The sequence below is a fragment of the Elgaria multicarinata genome, chromosome 12, assembly GCF_023053635.1.
Source record: "Elgaria multicarinata webbii isolate HBS135686 ecotype San Diego chromosome 12, rElgMul1.1.pri, whole genome shotgun sequence".
NCBI lineage: Eukaryota > Metazoa > Chordata > Lepidosauria > Squamata > Anguidae > Elgaria > Elgaria multicarinata.
The window spans coordinates 25609309-25623399 of NC_086182.1; the positions used below are offsets into that span (position 1 = coordinate 25609309).

At 41.0% G+C, this 14091-nt stretch overlaps 1 protein-coding gene across 4 annotated transcripts in view; it reads right to left on the reverse strand.

Moving 5' to 3' along the window:
• Window positions 1-3415: 3415 nt before the first annotated feature.
• The window catches only part of APLP2 (amyloid beta precursor like protein 2), a 49585-nt gene continuing 38909 nt past the window's right edge, over window positions 3416-14091 (reverse strand). For 2 of the 4 annotated variants that reach the window (XM_063139287.1, XM_063139289.1), the window contains 7 exons: window positions 11647-11746; window positions 11204-11377; window positions 10431-10466; window positions 7323-7405; window positions 6015-6089; window positions 5459-5614; window positions 3416-4918 (listed from right to left, as the gene is read on the reverse strand). In XM_063139287.1, coding sequence (XP_062995357.1) covers window positions 4817-4918; window positions 5459-5614; window positions 6015-6089; window positions 7323-7405; window positions 10431-10466; window positions 11204-11377; window positions 11647-11746 — 726 coding nt within the window. In that variant the 3' untranslated portion in view covers window positions 3416-4816. The remainder of the gene's footprint in view (window positions 4919-5458; window positions 5615-6014; window positions 6090-7322; window positions 7406-10430; window positions 10467-11203; window positions 11378-11646; window positions 11747-14091) is intronic. The other 2 variants (XM_063139288.1, XM_063139290.1) reach the window with 1 other exon arrangement.

Sequence of the window (14091 nt, forward strand, 5' to 3'; positions counted from 1 at the left end):
AAAATAATCCAATGAAAAATACATTTCATATTATAAGTCACAGATGTAGTACATTGGCTGATTTAATCAATGTCTTATCAAAATAATGCAATTATATCACCCAAAGCAATACTGCCAGGTTATGTATGGTCTCCTTTTAAATAATATGTGATTAATCTGACTAGATTATGCTCATAATAAATAATGTACTTATTTATTATATGTCTATATCATCCAACAGGTGAAGTGCTTTAGGTGGTTCGTAACAATTTTATGCATTGTGGTAAAAGGCTGAACTGTCTAGAATTTGCCAGCTTAAAAGGTGGGCCACCTCTATTTCCTAATCTGGCTCAATATTGCAAGAGGAAAAATGTACAAATTCTAAGAATGTCCTCTTTATCTTGCTTCAAAATAAGCATAAGTTCAGCTTAACTACTGTAATGCACTTTACATGGGGCTGCATTTGGAGTTTCTGAAATATATTCATTTAGTGCAAACTGTGACTGCCTTGATATTGGTGCGGGCCAGAATGCTGGATCATATAACACTGATTTTGTGACAGTTGCACTGGTTATCAGTGTGTTTTGTTTGTTTATTTGTTCATTTCCGACTCTTCGTGACTTCATGGACCAGCCCACACCAGAGCTTTCTGTCGGCCGTCGCCACCCCTAGCTCCCCCAAGGTCAAGTCTGTCACCTCCAGAATATCATCCCTCCATCTTGCCCTTGGTCGGCCCCTCTTCCTTTTGCCTTCCACTTTCCCTAGCATCAGCCTCTTCTCCAGGGTATCCTGTCCTCTCATTATGTGGCCAAAGTATTTCAGTTTTGCCTTTAATACCATTCCCTCAAGTGAGCAGTCTGGCTTTATTTCCTGGAGTATGGACTGGTTTGGTCTTCTTGCAGTCCAAGACACTCTCAGAATTTTCCTCCAACACCACAGTTCAAAAGCATCTATCTTCCTTCGCTCAGCTTTCCTTATGGTCCAGCTCTCGCAGCCATAGGTTACTACGGGGAATACCATTGCTTTAACTATGCGGACCTTTGTTGTCAGTGTGGTGTCTCTGCTCTTAACTATTTTATCAAGATTTGTCATTGCTCTCCTCCCAAGAAGTAAACGTCTTCTGATTTCCTGGCTGCAGTCAGCGTCTGCAGTAATCTTTGCGCCCAGAAATACAAATTCAAAGTACTGATGTTAACGTTTAAAACACTAATTCTGTTTATTTAATTTGTTAGAATTCTTATGGTATCGTTTAGATCCATGAAGCTAAAGTACTGTTTCACAGCAATACATATCAATTTTATGTAGCTAACGTGTCTATAACTTTTGTGTCCTTCTGGCCTGATTGAATGCAGCTCCTGTTTATCCCATTGCTGAGCAACAAAAAGTATTTTTTTTAAAAAAAAAAAAAGGTCCACACTATTTAAATTCAAATGCAACACTTAAGACTCCAAAAAACAAATTTCCCTAAGCTTCAATATTAAGCAAACTTTCAAAAGCAGAAATAGTACAGCAAGAGGATTTCTTCTGTTTTCCCTTCTTGGAGACTTACAGCTTAATGCTTTCCTACAGCTACCTCAGAATTACCATGTTGATTTGCAAACCAAGCCATGTGTACAGGCCATTTATCTGTATTTCAAGGAACATAGAACTTCATGCAAATTCACCATGGCAAAATGGCTTAAAGACAGTAAGGCAACAGGAGGACTTTCTGTGGAAGCCTGTTCTTTCCTCCAGAAACATTAAATAATCCGCTGAGAAAATGCTTGCAGGGGAGTAATCATGTTATGTTCACAATCATTTTACGTATTTTTCACCTTCCTTCTCTCTCAAACCATCACCGCTTCGAATATTCACTGAAAATGGATGGGCTCAGCTCAAAGGTCAAACTACTTGTGAATTAAGCCATTTGACTCGGAGGTAGGAAAGGAAGATTCAAGGCTGAAATAGTTCTTAAAATAGCTTTGAATAAAGAATAGAGAACAAAATCATTTTTTCTCTGCATTTAAAAGCATAGACATACAAAGAACTACCCGAGTCATTTCTTGGGGCTCAAAAGAGAAATTTCATGTGCGTAGTTAGAGCCCTGTGAATAGTAGCTTCAATAGAGATGGTAGGTATCCAATAGCTTGCTATTATCCTTGGAAAAGCAAGAGCATGGACCACAGTCTCCAACGCTGACAGCAGCATATAGAAAAGTACTCTTGGGCAGTTCCACTATTACAGAATTTCACAGCATCTTCCAGACATGAAGCATCCTTCTCTTTGGATGATTGGAAAACTGAACACATTGAATGAGTTCATACAGCACACTAATCCATGATGGTTTATTTTCTGGAACAACCTATGATGGGTTGGGCGTGTTGTCTGTAGGATATCTCTCCCTCCCCCACCCCAGGTGATTTGCTTCCCCAAAACAACCCACAATGCATGATCTTCAGTAAGGGTTATTCCACTTATGGTTAGTTAGCATGTTGTCTGTCACACCAGCACAGGTCACAGAGATCATCTACAGAGCAGCTCCCCAAAGCAGCCAAGAACACTGCTGCTGTTCTGCTCCTCTCAAACAATCTCCATTCCTGCTGCAAAGGAAGCTGTGATACATTCCCGGTTTGGCAGGAGGATTACAGGAGGAGGAGAGGCAAGGGGTGTGTGTGTGTGTGTGTGTGTGTGTGTGTGTGTGTGTGTGTGTGAAATAAACTAGTCTGTGTAGTTTGTTTGCCTGATCGTCTGATAGGAGCACAGCAGGTTGTTTGCATAACCACCTACCCAGCATAGCTTACCACCCGCCATGGGTCAGCATGACGTGTGAACCTAGCCATTGCTTTCAGCAATATTTAACCTATCCTAAGCTCTTTGACTACAGTTTACTCACCCAAACAACTTTGGCATTCAGCTCAATCTTGCCTGTTGGGTATCTACAGCATTAATCAAACTCGCCTAGAGCGGAGGTCAAAGATGCTTATCTAGATGATTGCAACTGCTGTACATCATTCCACTGCTCGTGGGAGAAAATAACATGACAGCAAGGATGCCAGGGTGACATGTAGATGTAAATTTTCAGAGATATCTGCACCGATGTAACTTAGGGACCACATGTCACCTTTTGTCCATTACAAAGTACCAGATTTTGTATTTCAAACAGGTCTAGCCAAATGTAAGATATTCTGGAAATAGATCCATTTACAGCAGAGAAAGCACAACCTGGGAAGGTTGTTTTGTTATTGTTTTGACAGAAACGTTAATCAAAAGGTGGAAGAGGCCCTCAAGGCAGAAAGCCTTACTAAGCAGCAAGCTGCCCAAGGAGAATTCCAACAGTCCTTGAGGTTTATGGCAAGTGTGATTTAGAGCTATGGTTTATGCCACAGCTTCCCAGAGCTCCACCTAGAACATATGAAAGACCACCAGGCCCCTATGGATAGACACAGGAATCAATCTGTAAGTTAAAGTGTTTATTGATGTGTTTCCAACTTTTTACATTCCCCACAGACCACACTAAGGAGTTTGCAGGTTAAGTAAATCTGTGCATAGTGGGGGAAGAGACATGGTAAGGAGTGGAGGATAAAGAAACAACACAGAAAATAGAAAAAAATACACCACAGGTTACCAGAACCTCCAGAATTTCTTTTTTAAAAAAGCTGTGAGCATTAACACCAACTATACAAGCATTACAAAGACATGATAGTGAATGGAACAATTTCCCTTGACACTTCCGTGCCCAGCGATTCCCTTCTGTTCTCCATATCTCAGGCATTCTCCCTTCTACCTGCTCTAACCCAACACGAAACAGAGAGCAGAGCTGCAGTGATTCTTTGGCACCCCAAATGCTTGATTATTCCCAGTGGTTATGCACACACGACCCAGTGTTGACCCCAGCTTTCTTGGGAAGACGTATCAGCCTAACAAACCTGTAATGATCATGATTTACAATGAAGGGAGGGGGCTTGCGGGCACATTAATAAAGAGGGGTTTGCTTACACTAGGCAAGGTGCTAAAGGAGGCTGGTTCAGGCAGGAAGGACAGGATTTGAATTCAAAATTAAAGGCTTCCAACTGTATAGCCAGACTGGGTTCAGAAAGCAAGGCAGGTGTGCAATCCCAATATGCACGAACCATGCCCTAATCCTCCACTAAAAAGGCCCTAAAATGGCAAAAGCATTTCCCCTCCATACTTCTAGAGGGTCTAGGTTTCTGAAAACAAGCCACGTAGCAGCAGAATTGCACAGGTCACTGGCATCTGAGAATCTATATAAGGATTTTGTTTTTAGGGATTTCCCTGGTTAATTTTCTCCCCTGGTCTCTTTTGTTGTGACTTCTGGGGAAACGATTTCTTCAAAAACAAAAGGAAAATAAAGGAATACTGCTTTTATATATAAAAGCCAGAATGACCAAAGAGCCACAAGTGTCTTGTTTATACAATGTGGTTGGTACAAATGACCTTGAATATACAAGTGGTGTATCAGAAATAAAACAACATTTCTCATTTATACAGAGAGCTTGTTATCAGACAATACAACAGCACTGGGATTTCTGTTCATTAGATTAAGTTTCTTAAAAAAAGCAAAGAAAAACTACATCTCAAATATCTGCAATAGATCCATTTTTCCATTTACGGTTTATATATCATATATTGTTATATTATCATTTCCTCACCCATTTAAAAGAATGGAAATTGCAATTCTACAGTAGTAATTAAGTCTTAAATGATCCAGGAGTTCTGAATGTAAGATGAAGTCCTCTTCAAGCAACAGTTGGTCAGCAGTTGATCCAAAATACTGGACCATTTTGGCCCTCCCTACCCTAAGCCTTTGCTGGTCAGGGCGCTGCAGTTTCAACAGCCTTTAAATCTGCATCTGCTCCAGGTATTTGTATGTTGGGTTCTCATAGCCATGGTTCTGCATCTTGTTCAGATGCCGTTCTTCAGGGGTTAGCATCGGATCAACCTTCAAGTAAAGAAAGCTACCAGTCAATGGGCCAAGAAGAGATCCCCAAGCATTAATTAAATGAAATAATGTCTTGTTGTGAAAGTATACTAAATGAATTAATGTGTACTAGTCCTTGGATTTCAAGCTGGGATCTTTGTCACAAGCGATTCAGCTTCCATCATGTCAGTAGGAAATGCTGCCCCAAGACCAAATAAATAGCCATGGATTTTCAATCGCTATTCTGAATTGTTATTTTGCAACACTGATTCCAGCTGCTGGGAATTTACATATGCTGTGCATGTACGAGCCAAGAGGTCCAGGGGTTCTTTATTTCTTTAAAAGCTCATATGCTTGCAGAGAACTGCTCTGAACTATATATGGGCCTGGACTGCTAAATGCTCAAGGGAGCAAGGAGATGGTGCTTTGGGTCCCAAATACAAGGAGCAAGGATTCCAAGCAGCAGGAATCCAAGGACTCCATGCCACCCCCTCCCCAGTAGCCTTCTTCAATTTCCACTTCCCTCAGTGTTCAGATTATGTATCTCAAGCCTCCTCTCACCTCTACAATTCCATGGCTGATGGTTCCATACTGCCTCTTCCTCAGCATCACCAAGCTGATAACTATGACTGTGGCGATGGCAACTGCTATCACCAGGAGGCCGATGAGAGCACTGCTGCTGAAGCTGAAGTCGTCACGCAGGGAACTGTCATTTTCCTGTAAGGGGAAGTTGACAATGCGGAGGGGCTGATGCTTGGAAACGAAAACCGGCAAAACAAACTTAGGAGGCACCTTGCTTTGGCCAACTGCTGCAATAAGCATGAGATGCACCTGATTATGATCTTGCCCTGGTCGCTATCATTATGATCTGGATGGCAGAGGGTACTTTTAAAATACCTTCTCAGACACACACCATATGCACATGGCCCATTGTATTTACATGCGCCCTATGTGGCCCAAAACAGGACATTTGTCATTGAAAACTTCAAGTCTATTGCTGTTTGTAACATTTACAGTACCTTCAGAACTAAAAAGGGTGTTCATAGTGACACTCAATACCAAGACAAGGGTTTGAATTTCCCTGACAGCAAGCCCAGGTTGGTGGCCATATACATACCGGCTCATCCACCAGTCCACCGACTCGCTCGGGATTGAAAATCATTTCCTTCACATCAAGGGTTTCATCAATAACCTGAAAACAGTCATGAACGAATTTTACACAAGGACCTAATGACAGAAGGGGGAATACTGGGCATGGATTTGCATAAAAAGCCACCTTTGATTTGCAAAAAGAAACAACGTCTACTGAGCAAATAGCTAGTTAACTCTACATGGTCATCACACACTTCTCTCATGCTCAACTCTAAAGGAGATGTAATGCATTCTGCAAAATCCCACTTGTTTTCCAAGGCTAAAAGGTGGAAGAGCCTCAGAATACAAATGAAGGATGGCATTAGGTGCGTTCACACAACTCCCTGCACATTCACCGAAGGAGGGTCTTGCCTACTAGCTATGCAACAGTGGCTGCACGTTCAGCATCAATGTGAAGGGGACCCACATGCATATGAACGCAGACACACACACATATGGGCTCCTCCACGCAGTAGAAATCCTGGCTGATCAGTTTCCACTCATATGGAAAAGCCCCTACATGCATCTGAACATTCAGCCATCAAGGGACCCAGCACAAACGCTGGTGTCAGAGGCGCACCTAGCTGGGCACATGTTGGGAGTGGAGCGAGGAAGTGCCGTACTGTTCTGCTCCACACATAAATGCAACACACAGAGCGGATTCAAATGGACCCCCTAGTGTGATGTATATATTTAAAAACTACCCCTGGCAGTGGAGAATGCTTGTGATTTTATGTAGATGCCAGCTGGCTACAGCCATATGCTTCTTAAGCATAGTTAGATATGTCAAGACATTTCATAGAATAAACCTGGTTTGTGTTCCATCAGCTGATTAGAGCAATTTGACTCGAAATAAGTTAACATTTACTACTTTAAAAGAGGAGTCAGACAGGACATGCAAATACAGTACAGTTCAGCTGGGTCTTGGCATCAGCTCTAAAACCTACAGAATGCCCGTTTCTCTTGCTTGTCAAAAGCAGCAGTCACTCAAAATAGCTAACTAAGCTGTCAGTAAAACCTGTGCCAGAGCACCAAAGAGTTCTACTTTGTTAACCACATTGACAGGGCTTTCTATACTGAGGTTGCTGGCTTTGTTTTCTTCACACTCCTATCCTTCTGTCACTGACACATATTGGTAGCAGTAAGTCAGAAAGCTGCTACTCCTTTGCACCATATGGGATAATGAATATAGTGACTATCAAGCAAGCGACAAGAGGCATGGAAGCAAAGCGGCAACACTGAAATCAGTCTCAGACTCAAGATTTTCTGGCCAAAATAAATGTAAAAGATGTACCACATTCTCATCTAGCTTGTTCTTGCTGTTAATTACTTTCTCTTCTGCTCCAATCAGTCCATCAAGGTCAGCCATGCCAGACCCTGTACAGAAGGAATTAAGCATAAGATCAGACAGAGGAAAAGACCATTTGTCAGACCCTCGTGGCATCCAGGTAGTGCTGTCACCCTATTGTGGTTCGTAGTATGAATTGCGGTTCATAGCTTTCTTTCTATATGCAAGTAATAGAGGGCCACCAAAATGTTATGCTAGTGAAACAAACAATGGGCAATGAGATACATGATGGAAATTGAGAGATTTTCTAAAAGGTTCAATTACACACCTATTTTATTATCGTCTAGTATGATATGGCAGAAAGCAATGGGAGTCCAGAAGTGCTGTCTCTAGAGATTGTATAGCCTCCCCAAGCACCAGTGCCCTTTGAAACCAGGACATAAGCCCTCTGTGTTAGCCAGCGTGCAAAAGGCATTCTTGCCATACAAGAGTCAGAACCATCTCTTTCGAGAGCCTGCATATCAGCAGCTATCAGAGGAACAAGCCTCAAAGTCATTCCAAAAAGGTCACCCACTGAGCAAACTTAATGAGCTCCTGTCCTGTGCCTGGCTCACATCCAGAATCAATTTCAAGGGAGGAGCAAATGAAATCCTGAATATTACTCAGCCAGTACTAGATGGAAACCTTGCATGTTAAAATGGAGGATATGAACAAGACTACTCTGCACTAGTTGGGATCTGAACTTCCATTGATTGATCTGGATGAATAACAGAACACACTGGCATGTTGACGTCCAATAATGAAATTCTGCAAAATGCCAGCCTGGATTACAGTTTTACAGAAGGATCCAAGGCACCCACTGGATTCTTCTGAGTCTCGATGCACTTCCACATTTTGCCCCACATTGGCAAAGGAGATGCAGAAGTCCCTCCCCACTTAAACACTTTATAACGGATTACATATCTTGTACCACATTTGCTCTGCTCAGACACTAGTTAATGCATTCTGTTATCTAGATTCCTTGAGGGTGACAAATTGCTTTGGGGGCAGCTGACACAGTGACAGATTTTTTTAATCGACTGAAAATGTCAAAGCAATCTAGAAAAGAGTTCCTGATTTTACTCCGCAAATTTGGAAATGCTATTTTGGATTCCAAGCAAATTCCAGATTGTCCATCTTGCTTTCCAAGGCTGCCAGGGCAGGTCACATATTGTGGAAGTGAATGATTTACAGTTTCTAATGAGCTCAGGCCATCTTCTAGAAGCTATTCTTAGCCAGCTTCTGGCCTTTCTCTGGCTCTTTCATTTCTCAGGAGCCAGCATAGCAAAGGCTTCAGGCTGGGAATTCAGCTGGTGTGGCAGGTACCATTAGATAGTTTTGCACTGTTTCACATCCCTAAGTGGATTGGCACTCGGAAAAGGAACAACAGTAGCTTTTATACACTACTGCTGAAGAAAAAGCCAGGGAAGGGGGGAGCGCAGGAACACACCACAACTCACATCAATAACAACTTAGCCAAGAATGGACTGCAAAATATCCAGTTTTCTCGAAGTTTTATGTATGCTTAGAGAAAATGTCAGCTATGTTGATCCAGCGAGATGAAGTTCACTCCAGTACACTTATTAACTAAGATAGAAACAAGGATTTCTGGGATACGAAGATCATTCGATTCATCATAATGCTTCAGAGTCCCTAACAAATCTAGAAACAATGAATGAGCATAACCAAAGACTTTATACTCTATCTTTCAATTTGCAGATACTTCTGCCACAATATAATCAACTATAATCTTACAGGGATGTCAGAGAAAACTGCAATAGGTTCAAACGAATTTGGATTTCTATGAATCTGACCTGCAGATTCCACAGCAGACTGGCATTTTCCAAGTCACATGGATTTTGCAGACTTGCGGATCATTTTTTAAACTTTTGGGGGGTATTGCGTTAATGTGCATTAGTGGTAATGTACATTTGCAAATAGAAACAGAATTCTCGTACATGAAATTCAATTCCAATAGAACGAAAGACACCTGACAATTTGGGAAACAGAGACGTAACGAATTTAACAAAATCCATTCATCTCTAGCGCCAGCCCTTATCTACAGCTAGTAATCTGCAAATTTAACTTCGTTGCTGTGGTCTTCTCAGCAAGCTGAGAACTGAAATTTATAAAGCAAAGCCTGGGACATTCTAATGAAGAACAAAGACTGTCAATCCTTAATGCAGTTATGAGGTCAACTTCCGTGCAGTTGGGTTATTCCTTTTGTTACAGAAGAACTCCAAATGGAAGCCAGTAAAATCATGACCACACACCACAAGAGAAACGGAAGGAGAAAATGGAAGCATACTACAGATGGCTATCTAATCCCATTGAACTAGATTTTGCAACTGCAGCCATTTTGGCAGGTATTATAGAACCCTTGAAGGGTTTTTCTAGTTAACTATAGAATATGAGAAATAATGTCCCAACAGGTCCCAATTGTCTTCCCTTGCTGCCTCCACCACCATCGCTCTTATTGTAGCACCTAGTGCTTCTGCAATAGTGTTTGCCAGCACCCACTGCAAGATATTTCATACAGAACAGTGTTATATGAATTCTGAACAGAACAGTACATTAAAAATTTAGGACCATATTTTATCATGGAACAGAATTCCTCGAGGTCTGTCCAACTCAACGTCTGTCTCTCCATATGAAGTCCCTCATTCTAATCAGGTTTACAATGTAGAACAGATGGGGGAGCACTACAGTAATAAAATCCTGTTTTCATGCAGGTACGTCTAAACCAATCTCTCAGCATTTATAGCACTATCCCAAAATGTGCTGCTACAGAAGTGAAAAATGTTCTAAGCTCTCCTATCTAAAATCATTCAATTTAAGTAGCACCAATGTTACTGTAAATGTAACATTTACCATGATTGTTGTTAACAAATTAGAGGCAGCCAAATAGACTCATTTTGCGTCAGGGATAGCTAATACATTCCTGAAGCTTTATATGAGCAGAAGGGAGCGAGGTGGTGTTGATGTTATGAAAACTAAAAGCAAAAGCTATCAGAACAGACTCAAAAGGCAGGGGGCATGATAGAAGGCATTTAGAGGGATCAGCTTAGAACCAACCTTTTTTCACTGGGTGGTACAAATCCGGCTGAGAATCTATAGCAGAAGGGAAAAACAAGAACAAAAACAAAAAAATAGCAGAGAAAGGAGATTAAAGAGGGGAGAAAAGAAAAAGGTGTGTGCGCGATTTCGGAATTGGGTCCTGGGCTACATTTAGGTTAGAGATTAAAAGCAAGTTCAGGCTTCTTTTCTCTTATACCAACATATGAACACCAGAAAGCAAAGAAAGGGCATTTCTAGTAAGCTTGTAGCAATGTGAGGTAATGAGATTAAGCTTTGGGCTAAGGGCCCTATGGCTTGAAAGGACCTGGGAATTAATTCATAGTCAGGCTTAAAAAGCATCTATAGGAGGGAGCAAAACTAGAAAATTCTTGAATAGCCATGCACACAAATTAAACCAGAATGCTAAACTCAAGTAAGCAATTAAGAATTGGTAATGCATTGTAATTTGAAACATCTAACACAACTAGAAACCAATTGTCTACTTATTCTTACATCACAAGACAAGAAAGTTGTCTAGAACAAAATTGAGGATAAGTGTATTATCCTAGGTACCGTAGCGGGGCATGTTGTAACTTCAGGACAGCTACATGGCCTATACCAACCTTCCTCACTCTGGTGCCCTCCAGATTTTATTTTGTTTACTACAATTCTCAGCATTCCTGACTATTGGCCATGCTGACTAAGGCTGCTGGGAGTTGAAGTCAAAACATCTGCAGTGCAGCAGGCTGTAGAAGGCAGCCCTTTACTTACACATTCTGAATGCCACATACCTTCATTTTCTGATGAAGCTGGGAAAGTTTTCACCTGGAATGGACGGAAAGGTTTACCATCAAAGAGGGGGGACTCGTCACTTTCTTCGGAGCTTACACGAACATCCACTTGGGACTCTGAGATCGAAGAAGTAAACTGGTCCATGTCAGCCCGCTGTTCTTGAAGTAGCTCATCTATAAGAAGAGAGTTAGGATGGGGGATGAAAATCCTGGATGCAGCGACAGAACTTCACTCTAACTTCTTGCATTCAAGGTTTATGTTTTTCCATCTATGGTTCGGGTGGGGGAGAGGTACTTTACTTTCACTAAGTAGAATATACATGTGTTAGAACTTTTACGACTGGCTTCTACTGCCTATCTTTGTTGAGCTCAGATGCCTCAAAAGCTTTGGGTTTTTTAAAAAACTACTTTAGGGGTGCTACGAATAGGTCAAAAATACTAACCAATCTCATTTTGGATTTCTTCAGCCACATAAGGAACTTTGTAGAGCAGGGACAGACTTTGATTCATCCTCTCCTCAATTACATGGAGATGGGTCATCACCTACCAAGAGAGAAGCCAAAATTCATGCAATCAGTGTGTTTGTACTGGGGTTTTTTAAAAAACAAAACAAAACATGAGGTAGCGTTAGAGCTCAAGAGCATTAGAATCTGCATTACATTTGCTTTACCATAAACAACATACAATAAAAAAACTCATAAACAGCCAGCCGTAAAAGGAATGGATCCATTGCTGGATCAGGCCAAGGCCCATTTAGCGGAGTATTCTGTTTCTAAAAATAGCTTTTGGAAAAGTGGCTTCTACAATGCTTCTGGGAGCTCTTAAATGCAGCAGGAAGCGAATGGTGCTCTCATTTGTTCTGAGCACCTGGTATTCAGAGATACACATTGAAGTTCCATTTAGCTAATATGAGCAAAATCATCTACAGGGTTAGATATGTTCATAGTCTAGCTTTAAGTCACTTAAGCTAGTGGCATCAGCACTTCTGAAAGGAAATACTTAGCTAAAAGGAAAGATCCTTCAAAATACTTTACCTGTGGGCAGGGGGTTGGAATAGATGACCTTCAAGGTCCCTTCCAACTCATTATTCTATGTGATGGTATTGGTTGCCAGATGAGTACTTGTAATGCGGAATGATAGCTTTGGTTACATGACAGCTTTAGTAGTAATGACTCCATGTGTCTATGATCTGAGACTTAGGTCTACCACTTGGACACTTATAGCAATCCAAAATATTAGAGAAGCTGGAGCTAGCCACAGCATAGGATACCATGCCATGTCCATATTGTCTAAATGACATATAATTTCCTAACACTTTGGAGTACGAGTGAACATCGAAAGCCCTTTACAAAATATGCTAAACTGAAAGGTTTGTTGTCAGCTGAATACTTTTTAATGGTGTGAAAGACTGAAGACTCAATTCTAGAAATAGAGATGCTGCTAGAGTCAACAAGACCTGATTTCCCACCAATGTAAAGTATTATATTTAGTAGTAGTGGTAGTAGCATTTCTATGCCACCTTTGAGTCAAATACTCAAGATGTAATCTTGGGATCCTCTGATGTTTGCCCAGTTGGGGCATTATTTTGCATCTCAGTGCTGCAAAAGAAGATAATCTATTCTCTGAAGTAGTAAAAGAAATATCTAAAAAATTGCATCGATGTGCAGCTGCAGATTTGAGGACTATGGTTGTACTTCTATAACTGGCATAACTTAACTTTACAATATATCTGGTTATCCTAGCTTTTCACTAACTGTAAAATATACCTGGTTATACCTGCTTATCCTAAGCAGCATATTTTTCAAGGGAGAACATGTAGCTTTAAAATACTGTTTGAAAGCAGAGGCAGCAAAGTCCCACTATGTGGAGAACAAAATTGGCTTTTATTAAGAGATCTGTCTGGACATAATGACAAGGTGTGGTTTCCTGTCCAAGCAAACCAGGTTCCTGTTTTTGTACACAACATGGCTTCTTATGGCTACTATGCATTTGACCTGTAGAGGGTGCTGCACATTAAGAGATTATATGGACTTGATAAGGAATCCATTAATATGGATAACTAAACTGGAAGAACACTAATGAACTGAATGGACTTGCTTTTATAATCTGAAATATATTTGACTTAAAAATAAAAGAATGAAAGAAATTTAATTTTCTGTATGGCAGCTTGTCAAACTACTGCCGGGCTGGGCAACTTGTGGCCCTCCAGATGTTTTGGCCTACAACTCCCATCAGCCCTAGCGAGAATAGCCAATAGGGGAGGATCATGGGAGTTGTGGCCCCTGGTGGATCGACTGAGGAACTTAAAAACTGCATACAAAATGTAAAGCAACGGGAATTAAATGGTATCACCAACATTCCTTGCATGTCAGTTGGTCAACAATGCAGCCTGCATAATGAATTAAGGCATCTTTAAGATACTATGGCTTAAGCATCGAGTTCATGCGCCCACCAAAAAAGGACACTGTTTGATCAACTGAGCTGGCCATATGAATATCCTGTATAGACAGTTCAGGGTATTGTATATCCTCTTTGAATATTAGATACAGCCCACCTAACTCAAATACCTTCAAAAGATTAAATGGAAAGCCATTCAAAATACTCACCCGCATTAAAGTGTACAAAACACAAATACAGTATCTCTGCAGCAAAGTAGAGATGTCAGCGTACAAAACAACAAGTATTTTCTACTGCTGCTATGTGAAGTGGGGTTCATTCTCCAGTCCTGCTTCTGAAGCGGACAACGCAGGTTACAAAATTCAACACAAAGTAACTACTTTGGCAGTTCTTTGATTTGTAAGAACGTCATGGGGAGAGCAGAGAAGTATACCTGCAATGCTACCTTACGGCTAACATTACTAGCAATGCTGCAGCAGTAAGACAAACTT